General features: G+C 52.8%; 1 protein-coding gene across 5 annotated transcripts in view; it reads left to right on the top strand.

Moving 5' to 3' along the window:
* Nucleotides 1-11,783, top strand: part of CTNNBIP1 (catenin beta interacting protein 1) — a 56,567-nt gene extending 44,784 nt beyond the window's left edge. For all 5 annotated transcript variants that reach the window (NM_001435401.1, XM_084958471.1, XM_084958473.1 and 2 more), the window contains 1 exon segment: nt 9,370-11,783. In NM_001435401.1, coding sequence (NP_001422330.1) covers nt 9,370-9,428 — 59 coding nt within the window. In that variant the 3' untranslated portion in view covers nt 9,429-11,783.
* The last annotated feature ends 1,865 nt before the right edge of the window (nt 11,784-13,648 follow it).

The following is a 13,648-nucleotide window of genomic DNA, read 5'->3' as shown; positions in this document are numbered from 1 at the left end:
TCTGGGACCTGTTTACCTGGGAGCCTTGCCTCCTGGCTCATCTCCCCAGAGCTGATACCGGAGCCGTGTGGTTTCAGGGAGCTGGGGAGCCAGGTAGCAGGAGTGAGTTCTTATGGGCAGCACAATAATGAGTCCTTGGGGCGAGGAGGAAGAACCAAATCCAAAAATCTCATGGTCGGGAAGGGGCAGACCCGGAATGGAGCCACTTGGATGCTCTGGAGCATGTGGCTGTGTCTCCTCTCCCGCTGGTCGGCCGTGTGCATGGAGCGTCCACGGGGACCTGGCAGGTCGAATTCCCTGGACGGTTTTGGAGAACTTCTGCCAAAGGTCACTCCTAACGTTAACCTCCAGCAGGAATTCGGAGACTCCGGGTAGCAGGAGTGAATTTCTAAGTTTTTCAGGCCCCCGTCATTTGCCCTCTTTAGGAAGGAGGTCAGGAGGTCAGGAGGTCATGTGATCCCTGAGCCCACACGGAGTGATCCTGGGGAGCTCTGGCCAGCGAGGGGCGCAAGGGTTTCAGAGGCTGGGGGGAGGGGGGTTGACCTTGGAGGAGCCCGTGACTCTGAATCGGGTGATGGGGTGTCTCCACCGTGGCTGATGCTGGTGCCCGAGGTCCCGCCTTTTCTCTGGTGACATCAGTCCAGGGCTGGGTCCTGAACTGAGGGGCCGTGGGGCTGGCAGCCTTTGGAAGCGGCCCAGCTATTTGGACCTGGTGTCAGTTTCTTGGGGAGGGCTGACCCCCAGGGCTGTGTTCTCTCCCGCCACCTTTGAGCGCCGGCTCCTCCAAGCTGGACCTTGCAGGCGCTGGAAGAGCTCTGGCTTGTTCCCCGCTGCCAGGCCCTTTGCTGGCATGGATGCAGGAGCCTCAGGGTCCACACATCCCAGGCGAGGGGGCCTGGCCCCTCCTGGCCATCAGGAAGCCCGCTCACCAAAGGGTGCTGGGTGATTTGGAAAAAGGTCCCAGAAATGAAAAAGAACAGGGAAGAGGAACAGGGAGATGGCGGGTGAGGGAGGGAGGCGGGTGTCTGGAGCCGGCCGTGTCCGCCCTGGAAGCGGGCCCAGCTCCGTGGAGCTCCAGGGTCTGTGCCTTTCCTGGAAAAGGGTAAGGGGCCAGATCTGAGAAACAGGCCGTGTGTACCCTTCTTCCACCCATTGGCCTCAGGCCTGCAGCCATCTCCCTGTTCCTCTTCCCTGTTCTTTTTCATTTCTGGGACCTTTTTCCAAATCACCCAGCACCCTTTGGTGAGCGGGCTTCCTGATGGCAACAGGCCGATGCCCTCTGTGAGCCAGGACGTGGGCCGAGGGTGCTGCTGGTGTGTGGAGCCTGTGCTGGGCTTTTGATTCTGCTGGTGTGAATTCATCCTGAGCTTGCAAACAGACTAGCAACCCCATTGTCTATCTCCCGCCCCCGGCTAGGGGCCAGTTCCCTTTTCTAAGCTCCTGAATGTTTGTCATTTTTCTCTGCCCAGTCATTTGACCAGACTCCGTTAAAGTGGCAGAGCTGGCATGGGGTGTGAAATGACCCGCTGGGTGCCCTGCCCTAGTTGAGAGCTGTGCCCTCAGCAGTGCCTTGGCCCTGCTGTCTGTAGCAGGTGAGCCACGGGACTGGGGGGGCACCTGGCAGAGCAGTGGGCGAAGGCAGGGGCCAGGGCTGTGCTCCTCCCAGGTCAGCCCTCTGGGTTTCATGCTGAATTTTCTCCATGGCATCCCAGGGTTGCTGTGCTGTTTTATAAATCCCAGGTCTTGGCTCCTTTCTAATGGGGGTGGATGGCTTGGTGCGGTCTCTGCCAACAGATCTGAGCAGCCTCAGTGCTCAGGGTGATGGGGGCAGGACCAATATTTCCTGCTTCTAACAGGAAAAAGCAAAGCGAGTGGTGCAGTGTGGTCCTCGGAGTCTGTGTTGGGTCCTCCCTCTGCCTCTGATTCACCAAGTTACTTTGTTTCTTGGAGCTTCAGATTCCTCCCCTATAACAGTTCATCCTGAATCACTTTTTTTTTTCTTTGGGGGGCATGCCCATGGATATGCAAATTTCCAGGCCAGGGATCGAACCCAAGCCACAGCAGTGACAATGCCATCTTTAACGACTAGGCCACCAGGGAACTCCCTGGATCACTATTTTAGAAGCTGCGTGTGTGTGGTCAGGAAGGGCCTGGGGATGTGATTTTGCACAGAGACTGTCATGATGTGTGAGAGCTGTGAGCTGGCCTTGGGGAAAACATTGAGACAAAGGAAATAGCAGGTGCAAAGGTCCTGAGGTGCAAGTCCCTTTGCCTGAAAGCCAGCCAGGAGGCCTCTGCGGCTGAGGCAGAGTGAGAGGTGGGAGGAGGCACAGAAAAGGAGGTGGAGAGGCAGCCAGAGACTAGATCATGTTTGGGTCTTGCAGGCACAGTGTGGAGTTTGGAGTTTACTTTGAGTATGATGAGAAATAATAAACTGCCTTTGGAGTTTTGAGCAAAGGAATGGTAGGATCTGACTTCTTTTTTTTTTTGCTTTTAAGGGCTGCACGTGCAGCATGTGGAAGTTCCCAGGCTAGGGGTCAGATCAGAGCTGCACCTGCTGGCCTACACCACAGCCACGGCAACATGGATTCCTTAACCCACTGAGCGAGGCCAAGGATTGAACCTGCGTCTTCATGGATCCTAGCTGGGTTCGTTACCACTGAGCCACAATGGGAACTCCCTGACTTATGTTCTTAAGAACATCCTTCTGACTGCTGTGTGGAGAATGGAGCGTTAGGGGCCAGAGTGGAGAGATCCAGAAAATGGGGTACAGGAGGCTAGTGAGGGGTAGTGGTGGCCTGGACGAAGGTTCTGGTAGGAAAAGTGGTATCATATCAGGATACATTTTATTTTTTAAACAGGGACAGTTTTTACTTTTATTTATTAATTATTTTTTTTTCTTTTTTTGGCTGCCCCTTGCCACATGGAGTTCCTCAGGCCAAGGGTCAGATCTGAGCCACAGTGTCAACCTACGCTGCAGCTGCGGCAACACCAGGTCCTTTAACCCCACTGTGGCAGGCCAGGGTTTAAATCTGCGTCCCTGTGCTCCAGAGATACAATCGATCCCATCACACCTCAGTAGGAATTCCTCAGGACACATTTTAAAAGTAGAGTTGGGGAATTCCTGTTGTGATATAGCAGAAACTAATCTGACCAGGAACCATGAGGTTGCGGGTTCGATCCCTGGCCTCGCTCAGTGGCTTAAGGATCCTGTGTTGTCATGAGCTGTGGTGTAGGTCGCTCCAATCCTGTGTTGCTGTGGCTGTGGTGTGGGCCAGCAGCTGTAGCTCCAATTCGACCCCTAGCCTGGAAATCTCCATATGCCACAGGTGCGGCCCTAAAAAGCAAAAAAAAAAAATAAAAGTAGAGTCGGCAGGATTTGCTATGCTGTATGTGGCATGTGTGTGAGGGGGCACTCAGAAGATCCCAGTGATTTTGACCTGAGCGATAAGGGGCAGAGGTGCCTCTGGCTCAGATGGGGAAAGGCAGCAGGTGGAGCGGGCTGAGAGGCTGCCCCGTTTGCCATCCCGCCAGCAGGGTCTGAGAGTCCTGCTCTCTCCACGTCCTTGCTATAACCCTGATGTCTGTCTTTTTGATTCCAGCTGTCTTGTGGGTGTGAAGTGGTATCTCATTGTGGTTTTGACTTGCATTTCCATGATGACTAATGCAGATGAGTGTCTCTTCATGTGCTTTTTGACCATTCATATATCTTCCCTGGAGAAATATCTACTCAAGTTCTTTGCCTGTTTTATTTTATTTTTATTTTGTGGGCACACCCACGGCATATGGAAGTTCCCAGGCCAGGGGTTGAATACAGGCCACAACTTCGACCTATGCTGCACCTGTGGCGAGGTGGGATCCTTTGAACCCACTGCACCAAGCCAGGGATTGAACTCACACCTCCACAGCGACCTGAGCCACTGCATCAGATTCTTAACCCACTGCTCCATGGCAGGAATTCCCTTTGCCGGTTTAAAAGATTGGATTGCTTGACATTTTATTATTGCGTTGTCTTGTTTATGTATCCTAGGTACAAGTCCCTTACCAGATAGATCATTTGCAGCTATTTTCTCTCATTTTATGGGTTGTCTTTTCACTTCGCTGGTCGTATTTTTAACTTCGATAAAGCCCAAGTTATCTATTCTTTTCTTTTTTTTTTGCTTGTGCTTCGGGTGTCATATCTAAGAAACCATTTCCTAACCCAAGACTATGAAGATTTACTCCTGTGTTTTCTTCTAAGAAGAGTTCTTTTTTTCTTACAGGAGTTTTATCATGTCAGCTCTTATATTTAGGTCATTGCTCCCTTTCGAGTTAATTTTTGCACGTGGTGGCGGCGAAGGTCAACCTCATCCTTCACATGTGACTGTTTCGTTTTCCCAGCACCCTTGGTACCGTTCTTCCCACTGGACGGACCCTCAGCACCTTTGTCAAAGCTTAATTGATGGGAGGGCTTATTTCCGGATTCTCAATTCTCGTCCATTGCTCGACGCCTTATTCCACCCAAATGTGTCGACTGTAGCTTTGTAGTAAGTTTTGAAATTCACAAGTATGAGTCCAACTTTGTTCTTTTTTCTCAAGATGATTTTGGCTATTCTGGGTCCTTTCCATGTGCATTTTAGAAGCAGTTTATCGATTTCTGCAAGAAAGGCAGCTGGGATTTTGGTAGAAATTGTGTTGAATTTCGTTCAGTGATGTTTTGAACACTGATGTCTTGCACTTTCCCGAGTACAAATTTTGAACGTTGTTATATTTGTTCCTAAGTACTATTATTTTTGATGTCGTTGTAAATGAAGGCTTTTTTTTTTTTTTTTTTTTTTTTTGTCTTTTTGCCATTTCTTGGGCCGCTCCTGCGGCATATGGAGGTTCCCAGGCTAGGGGTCGAATTGGAGCTGTAGATGCCGGCTTACACCACAGCCAGAGCAACACAGGATCAGAGCCGAGTCTGTGACTTACGCCACAGCTCATGGCAACACCGGATCCTTAACCCACTGAGCACGGCCAGGGATCAAACCCGCAACCTCATGGTTCCTAGTCGGATTTGTTAACCACTGAGCCACGACGGGAACACCAATGAAAGTATTCCTAATTTCTTTTCCAAGTTATTCATTTCTAGTGTATAGAAATACAAAGGATTTTTGTCTAGTGAACTTATACCCTGCAACTTTAACTTATTTATTAGTTCTAATAGTTTTTTAGTGGATTCCTTAGGATTTTCTCTAAGACCCATGTCATCGATGAATAGAATTTGACGTCTTTCTTTCCAATTTGGATGGCTTTTATTTCTTTTTCTTACCAAATTGCCCTGGATAGAACCTTCAACACAATATTGAACAGAAATGGTGAGAGTAGACCCTGTTTTTCTCTTCCTGATCTTGAAGGGAGGGAACTTTTCAATCTTTCATCCTGAAGTCTGATAATAGCTGTGAGTTTTTAGTAAATGCCCTTTATGAGACCAAGGAAGTTCCCTTTTATCCTTTTTATTATTTTAGTGCATTGGGTGTTTTTATCATGAAAGGATATTGAATTTTGTCAGACATCTGTTCTGTGTCTCTTCAGATGATGGTATGTTTTTGTCCTTTTTTTCTACTGATAGGATATGTTACATTAATTGATTATTGGAATGTAAACCAACCTTGCATTCCTGGGATATGTATCATTTGGTCAGGTGCTTTTTGGTCCTGTCATCCTTTTTATAAGTTGCTGTGTTCAGCCTGCTCGTGTTTTGTGTGTATTTTTGCATATCATACGTGTTATGAATATCTGTATCCATAAGAGATCCTGGTCTGTACTTTTCTTTTCTTGTGAGGTTTCGGCTTTCTTCCTCTTTCAATGGGTCAGAAAGCGCGGAACAGGCGACACAGCCCCTCCCCTCCTGTGCTCAGCCCCATCTGAGGGGAACGGAGGAACTGAGCCAGGTCCAGACAGTGTCCACAGAGGTACCCATGGGGTGGGCCGGCCTCTTCTGTAAAATGGGGGAGTCAACCCGGCTGACAGCCTGGGGACAGTGAGCTGGGCCTGCGGCTTCTCTGTAACATCTCCCTATTGTGAGCCCACGTTTCCAGGATGGTGAGACCATCCAAAGGAGCCACCACATACTGGCCTTTAGAGGAGAAGAAGGGACCATGAGGGTCAACCTCGGGGATCCATCCTGGCTCCAAAGCTCTAAGAGCTTGAATTTTTTAGCTTTTTAGGGCTGCAGTGGAGGCATTTGGAGGTTCCCAGGCTAGGGGTCTAATTGGAGCTCCAGCTGCCTACGCCACAGCCACAGCAACGCCAGATCCAAGCCACATCTGCATCCTACACCACAGCTCATGGCAACGCCAGATCCTTACCCCACTGAGCGAGGCCGGGGATCGAACTGGCAACCTCATGGTTCCTAGTCGGATTTGTTTCCACTGTGCCACAATGGGAACTCCAGGAGCTTGAATCATAATGACTAATGGAGCGGCTCGCCCTCCGTATTAGGTACCTAGTCCAAATTCCACAGAGAAGAGGAAAGGGAAGGGCCGCATCCTCAACTCAAGGCCTGCGGGCTCATGATCAGGCCCCTGTTGAATGGCGACCAGTGATAAGGACAGGTCAGAGAATGCTCTGGAAGAGCCTGCCCACTCTCAGGCCCTAAAGGAAAGCAGATCCCTGATGGTGAGGCCTGGAAAACAGAGCAGAGGGTGGATGAGCAGCAGCTCTGTGGGCCCTTCCCGCACCTGGCTCCAGCAGCAGAGTGGGAGGCTCTGTAAATGCGAGTCGCAGACTCCCGGCCTTCCTGCCTCCCCAGCCAGGGATCGGGCGACCGGCTGGCCAATGTGACGCTGCCTCAGGTGTCTTGTTGGACAGTTATTGGCGTCCCTGCATGACCTTGAGGAGGTCACTTCTTCCTCCACCTCTCAGAGTGTAGGCCAGGTACACACACCTGGCAGCCCCTGTGTCTGGGCTCCTCCAGGGAGCCAGTGGCCATTCCCTCTGCAGACTCCCTGTTCCCTCCTGGGGCAGCCAGTGCTATTTTGGTGCCTGCAGCTCAGTACAGAGGCCCAAGGTCCCTGCGAGAAAGCCCACGAGACAGGCAAGGCAGGACGTGAGTAGGCTGCAACTGCTCGTTGCCTCTCTTGCTGACAAGTCCCCTCTCACGTCTCCCTCCAGCCCCCTCCTGATCAGCGAACTGGAGAGGCGGCACTCAGGAAAAGCCAGCATCTGTTAGGTAACTAGCTCAGCTGCCATGCAGGGTATGATGTAATCTTGGATTCCGTGGTTGCTAGGAAAATTCTGCCTGCAGGGATATTGCGTGGTCCGAGGACTGAGGCGAGAACAGAATGTTCCCGAGAAGACCAGGGAAGGATGTGTAGGGCTTCCCAAGTGAAGGAGCCCCGTCCCAAGAACTCACGATTTGAGCTTTCTAAAAGCGTGTTCCCCTTTGCAGGAATAGAGGTCGTGCTGGGAACAGCAGAACCGCATCCAGGCAGGTGGGGCGCCCTTGGCTGGGTAACTCCCTTTGGCAGCACCTTGGCACTCTGGTCAGGCCCTCCTTCTGCAGCACCCACAGCTGGGCACCTCCTCCACTCCTCCGCGTGGCAGGGCAGTTAGGAAGGAGGTTGGCAGGAGGCTGGCAGTGGGAAGGGGTGACTGCCTATGGGGTGGATGGAAATGGCCATGTGGAGTGTGGGGGGGAATCCTGTCCCCCTCCCCGACTCCATGTCACGTGCCAGCCCCACCCACCCACCACCCACCCCGCAGTGGCCTTTCCTGTGTCTGCTGTCCCAACCTCCCCCCCAAGCCCCCTGGGGAGAATTCCTCCAGCACAGCAGAAAAGAATTACCTCTGAAAGGCCGCGGGCGTTAGTTAGGGCTCCATCCAGGATCGTGCTTTAGCAGAAGGGCAAGCAGTGGCAGGGCCCAGGTCCCTGAGTCTGGGTGGGACCTGCCGGTCCCCTCACCTGCCCTGCTCAGTCCTTCTTCCCCAGCAGCTTCGGGTGGGGGAGCAGGTCAGCACTGCAGGCTCTTTCCTGCCTTTCCTGGCTGCCTGTTGGAGCCAGTCTTACAGAAAACAAGACAAAGGAAGTGATTTCATGAGTGCCTGGACTAGAATCCTCCAATCCACCATTAAAAATGACAATAAAAAGATTATGGCCGTTATCTACAGAAGCCGGGCCAGGCACAGACTGGAAACAAGCCTGGCCATGCTCCTTTGAGCAGATGCTGGATTTGGGCAAAGAGGAATGGCTATTAAAAAGCATAACGGGGTAACGTGGAGCTCCCCAGTGCCCTAGTGGTTAAAGGATCTGGTGGTGTCACTGCTTTGGCGTGGGTTCGATCCCTGTCCCAGGAACTACCATATGCCGCTTCCACATGCCAAAAAGAAAAATCATAACGAGCAAGGGAGTTCCCTGGTGGTCTAGTGGTTAGGACTAGATGCTTTCACTGCTGCAGCCCAGGTGCAATCCCTGGTCTGGGAACAGAGGTCTCACATCAAGCCACTGCACACAATGGGCCAAAAAACAAACAAACAAAAAAAAAACAAGCTCCTGTTATGGCTGAGTGGTACTGAAGCCAACTAGTATCCATGAGGACACAGGTTCGATCCCTGGCCCCGCTCAGTGAGTTAAGAGTCTGCTGTTGCCGTGAGCTGTGGTGTAGGTTGCAGACATGGTTCGGATCCTATGTTGCTGTGGCTGTGGTGTAGGCTGGCAGCTGCAGCTCCAATTAGACCCCTAGCCTGGAAACTTCCATACACCTCGAGTGTGCCACCCCCAAAATTATAACACGCAAGATCCTTCAAAGGGATGTTAGAAAGAGGAAGGTTCTGAGGACCCCCAGCTTTGGTGACTTTGGAACAAGGGACATGAGCAGAGCCCTGTTCCATCACAGCAGCCTGCATTCTGTCATGCTCACCTCTTCGCTGTGTAGCCTTGAGCAGGCCCCTGAGCCTCACCCCTCCAGCAGGGTTGCGGCCATACCCTGGCCGAGCAGTAGGGGAGGTGGGCTTCCCCAGAAGCACCTTTTTTTTTTTTTTTTTTTTTTTTTTGTCTTTTTAAGGCTGCACCTGTGGCATGTGGAGTTTCTCAGGCTGGGAGTTGATTCGGAGCTGCAGCCCACACCCCAGCCACAGCAACACCAGATCCCAGCCTCACCCAGATCCAAGCCTCATCTGTGACCTTCACCACAGCTCGTGGCAATGCTGGATCCTTAACCCACCCATCGAGGCCAGGGATCAAACCCACATCCGAAGATTCTTAGCCGGCTGAGCCACGACAGGAACTCCCCCCAGAAGCGCTTTGTTCTCTGAAAGCCCCGGCGCTAGGGTGGGTGACACCGCACTGACCGATCACAGCCCGGTGCCAGGGCCCTTCCAGCAGCACTTCTTTACCCTGGTCTGCAGGTGCAGAGGATGTGGTGATGGCGTTTTCCAGGTCGGAGACGGAGGACCGGAGGCAGTAGCTGCGAACCCCTTGGAACACCCTGGAAGCTGGCAAGGCCCAGGAGATCTGTGTGGACCTCACCAGCTGAGTGGCGGAGGGTCACCTTCTCTAGCCCCTGTCCCCCACCCCACCCCTTCCTGTCCTGCCACTCGGGGTCATCGAGGGGGACACCAGTGGTGCAGTTATGATTGGCTTAAAGGGACGGACTCAGATTGGCTGCGGGAAGAAATGTTTTTATTTTTTAAATCTTGACCAACAGAAACCTTTTTATTTTTATTTCTGACTCTTTATTTTTTAAACAAAAATTGCGCCTCGGTGTATGGCTTCCCAGGAAGCTTGCCGAGCTCTGGTGCTTTATTTAGGTCACTTTTTAGGAATGTGAAGAGGTCCGATTGGCTGCTTAAACTGGAAGAGGATTTTGATTGGCTGGCTAATGGGAAAGGGTTTTGTTTTGTTTTTTTTTTTTTTTTTCTTTGATTGGCTGCAGGTGTTCTGCGGATCGCACCAGCTTCTCTCTTTTGAATGCTGAAAACAGGGTTTGGGACGTTGGTTGTTACATTTGACTTGAAAAAAAGAAAGAAAGAAACCAAGTGCGCTTTGCAATATTTATTACACAAAAAGCTTGCAGCTGCTTTCCCTGCGTTTTGTGTTTGCATTTGATTGGCTTTCCATGTCTGTGTGTTTGGTGTCCCATTGGCTGACCTATGGCTCCCATTGCCATGGGCGGACCCCTCTCTGCCAGCTTGATGACCATACCTGGCTCTGCCAGCAAGGGGACCCCGAGGACCCCCAAGCAGGGTCCACAGCTGGAAAGCAGGGTCCCCAAGGAGGTTTGTGTGGTCCTGAAGGAGCAGCCCAGAGCTTAGAGGTGACCATTAGCCAGGATTTATGTGCATCGCTTCCATGGGTTAGCAGCCCGCCAGCTTCCCTTGGTGAGAATGGAATCGCTCACACGCTGCCCGACCGGACCTCTCCAGCCCGCCCTTGCCGAGCAGAGAGCGCGGTCTGGGCAGCCCTGTCCTTTCTGCCATTCCATCCATATCCTAATTCCTGAGGCCTCATCTGGGAGCTCCTCCTATAAGGGTGAGGGGCTGCTCCCAGCTCTGAGACCCCAAAATGTAGCAGAGGTCTCTGCTTGGGAGCCCAGAATCCACCCAGCCGCCCCAGCTTGGCTCACAACGTCCAGGAGGCCTTTGGCTCCAAATGCACCTCCACCTCCCCCAGCCTCTTCCGGAGGTGACTGCCGCTGGGGCCGTGGGCTTGACCAGCACTCGGAGCTCTGCCATCCGAGGCCCGGGCCCTTCATTGCCCTGCCTTCGGAAGGGTCTCTCTCCATGGCCACCTGGAAGGGACACTGTCGTTGTGTACCTGTGAGGTGCCCACTGGGACCTCTGGCAGGGCCTTCACTGGGCAAGTCCCACCAGGATGGCCCTCGGCCCTGGCCCACGGAGGCGCATTGCAGAGCAGTGGTCTTTAACGGGCTTCCGGAACCCGGGGTCTCCCCACCTGCCCTCCTCCTTCCCCCAGAGGCGGCCTCCTCTGCTCCCTGCAGCCCTCATGGACTGGGATCTGAGTGCTGAGTGGGAGGAAGATGCAGGCCCGGGCAGAGGATGCTTCCAGCCTGCCCCTCAGGGGGCGGAGGGCCAAGGCCTCCTTCTTGCCCTGGTACCCACAGCCAGGGGAAGCCTCTCAGAGCCAAATCTGTCCCTTCTCAGTGCTTGGGGCTGTCGTAGAGCATGGTAGCTGAATGCCAGCGTGTCCTGGGCCTGAGCCCTGGAGAACCTGTGGCCAGTGGGCCATTCAACCTGTGCTCTGAGCTTCCCCGAGCCCTGCCCCAAAAAGAGCTGAGTGTCACAACCTAGACACCCAGGTCCTCCTGAACCCCCGGGCCCCTGGTGCTGGGTAGCTAAGTGTTAACATGAAAAGGCCATTGATCCCCAGGGGATGAGGACTGAGCAGGGGCCTGAGAGCATCTTCCTCTAGGAGGGGCAGTGCGGGCACACACACACACTCACTTCTAGCTCAGCGGCCTGCAACTCCAGCAGAGCCCCTGGGGAAAGGTGAGTTTTTCAGTCTCCCCCCCGCCCCCCACCAGGCTGTAACATCTGTTGTCAGGCGGCCGTACTGGTGTTGCCAGCTGCCCCCTCTCCTGGTACCTGTAGGTCCTATAAAGGGCCCATGTCCTAGCCTGCAGTCTATCCCTGCCCCAGCCTGTCCTTGTCAAGGTCATGGGCCTTCCTCTTGTAACTGTGATGGCCCTGATCTGTCTCATCTTCTGAAGGAGAAAAGTAAAAATGTTGCTGTGGCTTCATATTTCAACTAAAAATATATCTGTTGGAGGAAAAAAAATTAACAATAAAGATTTTTAATAGTTTGGCGCGTGAGCTGAATTTCTTCTCATGCAGCGTTGGGTGTGTTCACTGATTGCCTGACATCACCTGGTCTCTGCCGCTGGGCCCCCCCCCTCCCCAAGAAGGGGCAAAAGCAACGTGTTTGCTGGTTGAATTGTCTGTGATCTGGAGTGGAACTTTGGGCCTGGAAGAATGTCTCAGATCGACCCACCGGAGCTGACATGTGCAGGAAGGCTGAGCCCCCCTTCTGACCTGAGGTTCCAGGTACCATCCTAGATCGGGCTGAGGTCAGTAATGGTCAGATATGACTTTCCACCCCCCACCCCTGCCTCGCCAAACTCCTGAGCACATATTGAGTGCCCCGTCTGTCCTACGTACTCCAGCATGATGTGTGAGGCCAGTGGTCCAGAGTATCCTTCCCTTCCATCCTCCCAGAAACAAGATTTATTGGCATTCAGCTGTATATTCAAGTCTGGAAGCTGAAATCACTTCTGCTTTAGGAATTTTTGCTTTGGAAGCGTTTTCTAGAATTTTCCATTTCTACCCTTCCCTGTCCTATTTTAGGCCTTCTTTTTTTTTTTTTTTTTTTTTTTTTTTTCCTGCTTCCATGAACTCATTGCTTCTCTTTCCTTTTCAAAGATGTTTCACTGAGTGCCAAGTGCTATGAGGTTTGTAGAATCTGGGGCCTGATGGCACCACTGGCATCATTAAATCCTAGGGCTGGAAGAGGTGCTGGAGGTTGTCTAGCAGTCCATGGAGGAGCCAGATGCGTGAGTCCCCTCTGAAACATCTCTGAAAGGGCTTGTGCAGCCTTTGCTTGAATACCCTCCAGGACTGGGGTCTCACCACCTCATGCAATAGCCCATTCTCCCTTCAGGTAATTTATGCTCAGCCTTACGTCGGCCTGCCCTTCTCTGTAGCTTCCTTTTCCAGGAAGGAAAAGAAAGGCAAAAAGTAAAAAAAAAATAAAAAATAAAACCCCACAAAAAAACAACAGGTTATCCAGATGACATAGAGACACGTATCAAGGGGCTCAAGTTAAGGAAATTATGTATAGAATCTCCCCGCCCCCAGCCTGTGTTCCCAGTGGCAGTCGGTTTGTTAACCTTGGACTTAGTCGGCTCTTCTAAGCTGGGCGTTGTGCAGAGGGAGGGGTTGGCTGGCCCGGGTCCCACCTGCCCAGCCCCCAGCAGAGAGCCTGCCCCGGAGCCCCAAGTCTAATGGGAATTAGTGTCCAGGAGGAGGATGAGTCGGGCACTTCAGCAGGTGAGGGGAAACACTGAGGGCAGGACCAGGTCTTTCAGGGTCCCTCAGCCCCCACAGCAGGCCATCTTCTGGGTAAAGGGGCACAGGGCCACTAAAGACCCCAACAGCAGGATTGGGACAGCTGGGGGCTGGGCTGAGCCTGGGGGAGCCCGGGATGGGCTGAGGAGGGAGGCTGGGCACCCTGCCTTTCCTTGACATTTCCCAGGCCTGGGGGTAGGGTGGCTGAGACTGAATGGAGGTTTGTGTCCCTGGCTCCCTCCCTGGCCGGCGGCAGCGCAGGTGAATAACACCTGTGAGAAGCCAGGCTGCCTCCAGCCTTTGAACAGGGCCCTTGTAAGCAGGAAAAACAATCCCACTGTGACACCTGGCTTAGTGGTGGCAGTTCCGGAGAGGGAGCTCTGTGAGTCCCCGGGGACGGCACCATCATCCACCTGCCCTCTCCCCTCCCCCTCTCCCTCCCTCTCTCTCATGGATGTTCACTCCTTTCCTGGAGAATGAACTAGGCCCTGACTAACATGAGGCCATGTTTAGAAAACACTTCTCAGAGTTCCTGTGGTGGCTCAGTGGAAACGAATCTGACTAGCATCCATGAGGACACAGGTTCGATCCCTGGCCTCGCTCA

The sequence above is a fragment of the Sus scrofa genome, chromosome 6, assembly GCF_054392235.1.
Source record: "Sus scrofa isolate SSC_HxYL_T2T_F1_AM1 chromosome 6, Sscrofa_HxYL_maternal_Yorkshire_Landrace_v2.0, whole genome shotgun sequence".
Taxonomy (NCBI): Eukaryota; Metazoa; Chordata; class Mammalia; order Artiodactyla; family Suidae; genus Sus; species Sus scrofa.
Note: the sequence above shows the minus strand (reverse complement) of the source record. Positions and strands in the feature narration are given on the sequence as shown.